The 6,581-nt window shown below is 42.2% G+C and overlaps 1 protein-coding gene across 1 annotated transcript; it reads left to right on the plus strand.

The window, feature by feature from the left end:
* Positions 1-3,415: 3,415 nt before the first annotated feature.
* On the plus strand, positions 3,416-5,969 carry LOC147421894 (cytochrome P450 750A1-like). Its single transcript, XM_086503609.1, has 2 exons — positions 3,416-4,484; positions 4,888-5,969. The coding sequence occupies exons 1-2, from the start codon at positions 3,492-3,494 to the stop codon at positions 5,581-5,583; spliced, it is 1,689 nt and encodes a 562-aa protein (XP_086359735.1). The 5' UTR covers positions 3,416-3,491; the 3' UTR covers positions 5,584-5,969.
* The last annotated feature ends 612 nt before the right edge of the window (positions 5,970-6,581 follow it).

A 6,581-nucleotide genomic window follows, 5' to 3' on the forward strand; every position in this document is an offset into this window, starting at 1 on the left:
TCTCTATGCTCTTATCGTTTGGGTGGCTCCCATGTTCACCATGCTTCATTGGAATCTATAAAGGGGTGGCTCCCTTTGTAGCCAAATGGAGTCTCTTTGTGGATAGGGTGGCTCCCTTTGTAGCAAGTATATGGTCTCAATGCTATGAGATGTCATGGCTAGATTCTAGCATGGCTGCCTTTGCAATTCTTTTTGAAGATATAATCTATCTAACTCACTGCATATAAGTATTGCCAAAAAAAAAGAATACCTATAAAATTGTTCCAATGAAGGTTATCAAGGATTCTTGAAAAAAAAAAACTTCTTATTTTTTGAGCACTAGCACCAACTGGTTGATGTAACATGACTATGTTCTTTTTCTTCAAATAGTGCAAGAACAATACACTAACATGCCAATGATGGCAAAAAGGAGGCATTTGTAGCTTGTACCAGATACAAAGAACATGCACTCGGTGAAATCTTCACCTTGAAGGTGGTGCACCAGGTTGTTGTTTGATAGGAACCTGTTTTGGGGTATTTTATCCATTCATAATCTAAACTAACATAATATGGCGAAAGTGGTAGCCCTTTACACGTGTCGAAATTTGAAGGCTAAACTCCAAAATCTAAACTAACATAATATGGCGGAAGTGGTAGCCTTTACACGTGTCGAAATTTGCGACATGAAGGCTAAACTCCAAAATTGAGAGAAGCTCCTGTGCACGCGATAAAGAAAAAGAGAGAGAGAGAGAGAGAGAGAGAGAGAGAGAGAGAGAGGCCGGGAAAAGCGGCCGACCGTACTAGTGGGTGAAAATGTGAGTTACCCTTCAAGAAATACTCTAAAGTGCCAAGAAAAGTCATAAAATTCTAGAAATATGGAGGGGAAGGGTGCACCAAGTTCATGGTTAGAAGGGCAGAAAGAGACCTCTTGAGACTGAGAAGGGCTCGCCTTGGAAAGAGAATTTGGTCTCTAGGACCCAAGCATAAAGTAAAGTAGATCCACTTTTGTTTTGTGCTTGAAGGTTCATTGGACGTAGTTTGGATGTCAGTGTTCTGCTCCATTTTCCTCAAACCAAGTTTCTTTTGTTGGGAAAAATAGTAGCTAATAAGAGTTGACATTCACGCCAAGAAGTCAACTCTTCGTGGCTTTCGCTTTCTTCCCCTGTCCTCTCACAAGTAGAAAGTTCACCTTAGGCTTTGAAAAGTTTTGTGCTACATGGGTGATGGGTCCTCAGTCCATGTATATCAATATGCGAGTGAGTGAGCGAGCGTGCGTGCGTGTGCGTGTGTGTGTGTGTGTGCGCACGTGTGTGTGTGTGTGTGTGCGCGCGTGTATGAGAGACAAAGAGAATCACAATTACATGTGGACCTATATCTTGAAAATGTCAATGGGCGAGTGCGATACGTAGTGGCATTCATGACAAAGCACATCGATACCTCGGGAATTTTCCCTATAGAAAATCATCTATATCACCTGTATTCAAAGCGTATAAAAGAATTTTTATTACTCAGATGGTATGAGCTAATAAAATGAGTCCCAAAATCCTGGGTTTTCTCTCAAACTGCAAGTAAAAATCCCTTTTGTAAATGTAATTTTGTTGAATTGTTCAAAATTTACCAAATAAAATACCCCCTTCTTTTAACCTCAAGTTATGTTCTTACATGTTTGGAGGTGCACAAGTGAGTTCCCCAAAACTTAACAATTTTTTTTTTTTTTTTTGCAAAACTCACAATGGTGAGTAAATTATATTGACAACCATTAAATTTTTTTTAGAAATTCTTGCCATGCTCGTGCCAAGCCATGACATCTCTAAGAGTTCACGCATACATCGGCTAATAAGGGAGCCACCCCTAGGCCAACATAGGGTCCTTATTTATGAGAGTCAATTACTACGGTGCCAATTAGAGTCAATTACTACGTTGTCAATTAGCCTATTCCATTCATCAGAGTTCTTATGTGCCCAATTTTTGGGGAGCATTCCGATGTGCAATCCCAACATTGTAAATAAGTATGTCATGAAAAACTCCAAAATAAAGATTTCCTTCGACAATTTGGAAATCATTTTTTTGTAGCGTTGCGGGCCTTATTGCCCACCAGATACAAGAGAGCATCTTCAGACGTCACCCAACCGCACTTATCTGCAAACCCAAGCACCCCCACCATCAGCAAAGCCAAATAACACATCCAAGATACAAAGGGGAAACAAGCCTTTACACAAGCTCAGCGACCCGCTCCCAATAGCATGCCATGGTCTGCACTTTCACACATAGAGGGCCCATAGAGTAGGTCTCCTTTGCATGGCTAAAAATAGAGACTTAGGCCAAGGAGAAAATATATGAGCACAAGGAGAGCACCCCACCCCCCCCCCGATTTCCCATGCACACTCCACCTTCGACTGTGACCTTGTCTGATGGTTGGACTAGCTCCACAACCATCAACCCACCTCGTGAGCCTCCCTGCTATATCAGTGAGCATGACGAGTAGAGCATGGCCATTAGAAGGCTCTCGAAGCTCTGCAAAACAATGCTATGAGCTCTTAAAACTTTTTATGAGAATATGTGTAGCTTCATATCGTAACTCGTTTTCATTACTATGTGAAGTGGGTGAGAAAAGCCATTTTACTAACCATGCTTTTCGAGAGGGAAAATTGTCGAAATTGAGCTACTCTTTTGTACATTATTTTTGAACTGTTAGGCGAAGCTTATTGGAATTTGAAAAAGATTTTTCAAAAAATGCAACACAAAACTCTTGCAAGCGGAGACGCTTGTTTCCCAAACAGGTTTCACAAGCACAAGGTTACAGCTTAGGTACCCCCACACCAACGGGGGTGATCGTAGGAAAAAAGTGATTGGACCGCCACGTGTCAAACATCTCACCCTCACATGTGAAGCCAAAGAGGCGGTACAGTTGCAAATTGTGATTGCACTTCTTTGAGATGCAGCTAGAGAAGGGAGGAGGGGGCAACTAAAAAGGACCCCCCCCCCCCCCCCCCCCTTTCTTTCTCACCTGGCCAAGATGGAAATTGTCTGGCCCTATGTGTACGACTCATAAGGGAGAGGGACATTGGGTCAATGTTCCGATTTTGGCCAAGACATACGAAAGGTCAAAGGGTACACTTTTTTCTTTTTTCGGCCCACAAGGAAGCTTGCAAAAAGAAAGAATGAAAGAAAAAATTGCCAGAATTTCCAACTTGCCACCTCATGTCCTACACATACATTTTACTTTTGTAGGGTGCTCTCCTTCAGCTCCACGTGTTCAAAAGATTGGCGAGGAAGGCAACCCAACCGGATAATCTCATAGCATAGAAAAGTCTATAAATATGAGGTGCAATGGTCCATATAAACTCACAACCACAAATGCGTTTGTTATGCTTTAACTCGAGCATTGGTACAAGGTGTTTGCTATATGAGTCTCTCTCTCTCTCTCTCTCTCTCTCTCTCTCTCTCCCCCCCCCCCCTACCTACAACCTTTAAAAGTTTCTCTTCTTCTTCGTCTCCCTCTCTCCTCTCTCATGGACTTTCATCTATGGGTAGCATTTGCCTCTGGATGCGTACTCACGTTCATCGCAACAAAGCATATCGTGTCTCTAATGAGGGTGAAAAACTCAACGGGGCTCATGTTGCCACCAAGCCCTCAAGGTTTCCCTTTGATAGGGCACCTTCACTTGTTGAAGTTGCCTCTCCATAAGTCCCTCCAAGAACTTGCACAAACTTATGGGCCCATCTTCTATCTTAAGATGGGTTGCGTTCCCACAATGGTTGTCTCCTCCTCGCAATGGGCAAAGGAGTTCTTACACATACATGAGCGAGACTTTGCTAATCGCCCACAAGGTGAAGCTAGCAAGCGATTCTTCTACGACAACAAGACATTAGTGATGATGGACCATGGGCCACAATGGAGGGAGTGGAGGAGGCTTTACACACAACATTTGCTAAGTTCAAAGAAAATTGAGATGTTTAAGGGGGTAAGAATGGAGGAGGTAGCTATGGCAATGTTGGAGCTTCTAGAGAGTAGGAAGGGGGTGGAAGTCAGAAAGGTGGCATTTTATGCAGTGGGCAACATGATGACAAGAATGCTACTCAATAAGCGACTATTTGGCAGTGGAAATGCAAGCTCTAGATTTGAGGAGATGGTAGAAGAGATGGCGGTCCTCTTTGGTGCACCAATCATTAGTGACCTCATCCCTGGTCTTGCTTGGTTGGACCTTGGTGGCTACAAGCACCGCATGCTCCGCCTCTCCCACCTTCTTGACACTTTCTTAGAGCACATTCTTGTCGAGCGCCTTGGGGAAGTTTGCAACATCAACTCTAATGCTACTATTATAACCCGTCATAATAGTACTGACAAACACTTGTCTCACTCTAGTGCCCCTAGTGATATAGATCACGACAAAATTGATAGAGGTGATGAAGCAAAGTCGAGAGATTTTCTTAGTTTACTCATTGATGTCTATGGAGGGAATGATGGGATGAAGGAAAGAGAGATCATCAAGGGCATCTTATTGGTAACTATATCTATTTACCTCTATCAAGGTTAGAGAGAGAGAGAGAGAGAGAGAGAGAGAGAGAGAGAGAGAGAGACATGATTAATTATTATTGTAAGAAAATTTAGTGAAAAAGATGTGAAAATTTGCATTATTGCATGTGTGGTTTGAACCAAGGGAAAGATTGATGTGTGCTTCTTTTTTATATGTGCACATAGAAGGTGAGTATGCATTTATTTCCTTTTGAAAATACGTATGTAATACATAGATATATGGCAAGATTATATAGTGGTACTACTTATTACTTGTAATTCGCGATTAGTGACCAAAATAAATAATTGCAATAATTTTTTTGTTATAAGAAACGGCATTTTGGAAAATGTTGTGTGATTATGTTTTGGACTAAAATACAATGCTTCAACAGGATTTGCTTAGTGCGGGCACAGACACAACAACAACCACAATAGAATGGGCAATGGCAGAGCTACTAAGAAACCCCCATTGCATGATGAAGCTGCAAGCTGAGATAGCGATGGTGGTGGAGGATCACCGAGTTTTAGCCAATGGAGACAACGGTCCTAACGCGGACCACAAGGCTGCTCATATCCACCCTCTCTTTGGACAAGCCCTCGTAGAGGATGATATTGTCATAAAGCTACCTTACTTGCAAGCTGTACTAAAAGAGACCTTGAGATTGCACCCACCACTCCCCATTGTGGTTCGGAAAATGTCCAAATGCCTTACTCATGGGAAAGAGATTGGTGGCTTTTACATACCTCCAAGGACAAAATTGCTCGTAAATGTTTGGGCTTTAGGGCATGATCCTACCACTTGGGGGGAGGATGTGCAATCTTTTCACCCAGATAGGTTTCTCAATGACCATAACCCAATCGACCTCCGTGGCCAATGCTATGACTTCCTCCCTTTTGGCTCTGGACGAAGAGGGTGCCCGGGTATGAATCTTGGTCTATCCATGGTGGGCTTAGTGTTGGCTAACTTTGTGCACTTCTTCGATTGGAAACTTCCTTGTGACTTCATTTTAGATTTATCTGAAGCCGCTTCTCGTACTGCCCCCATGTCCGTACCACTTCGAGCTATCCCTCTTCGAAAGCCATCTTAACTGTATCCAACTTGTTTGTTTGGTTGTGTTCAATAATTTGACCTATGCTTTTTGAACACCTTCCTTTCATCTATCTAATCCAGTTTTTAAAGCCCAACAGCTCATTATAATATTCACCGTGAGAAATGAAATTTCGGCATGATAAAAATCAAAGCACGAAATTTACAATATTACATTTCTAGCTCTATTTATTCATGATTACCAAAAATGAAAGCTGCGTATGGTCAGTCGAGGGTTTCTCCCCTCCTTGGATGTATTCTTTTTGGGGATAACCCTGTGCAAAGGATATGCCAGGGCTCTATGTATCAGTTTGTGATTAATGCAAGCTCAACCGAGCTTTAAAAACAAAAAAAAGAAATGGGTGTATATCTAGGTGGGTTGCCTTTGGAAGCATCTGTAGTGTTTTTGGTGATTTTCCCGACTTATATCGTGAAAGGTACAATAAGGCTTGAGTAGCTTTGAAGAAACTTCATTTGTTTTTTTTCCCAAACTCACAATAAATTGTATTCTTCAAGAAAATGTACAAGGGGACCTCGAGCTCATATCGAGCCTTGATCACGGATTACAATCGATAACACAAGGGCTCCTTAAAGAGGCAACCCACTGTCCCTCACTAGAACAGTTCTAACTTGACAACATTGAGTTGATGGGCCAATACCATTCGTTCGAGGTCTTCCTCCTACCAATGGAGATAATCACTTCCTTACTTTCCACCAGTACTATTTCCAAGAAGCTTGCAGTTGCCAGAGTCTTCTCAAACACTCTATGGTTCTTGTTCTTCCAAATTTCTTTAAAGAAGGATAACCTGACGACTTGCGTGCAAATCACGAGCGCTTGGCTTTCCATCCTCATCCCTCCAAGGAGCATGTCATTCTTGAAAAAACCTATCCTCCATGTCCTTTGTATCCATTTGAAAATTTTTCATACTAGGCCACTGATATCCGGTCTGAACACATGAGGAAGATCCTTACAGTCTATCTTGCAGCCACTACATCTAT

Source organism: Adiantum capillus-veneris, chromosome 27 (assembly GCF_014529385.1).
Source record: "Adiantum capillus-veneris isolate H3 chromosome 27, ASM1452938v2, whole genome shotgun sequence".
NCBI lineage: Eukaryota > Viridiplantae > Streptophyta > Polypodiopsida > Polypodiales > Pteridaceae > Adiantum > Adiantum capillus-veneris.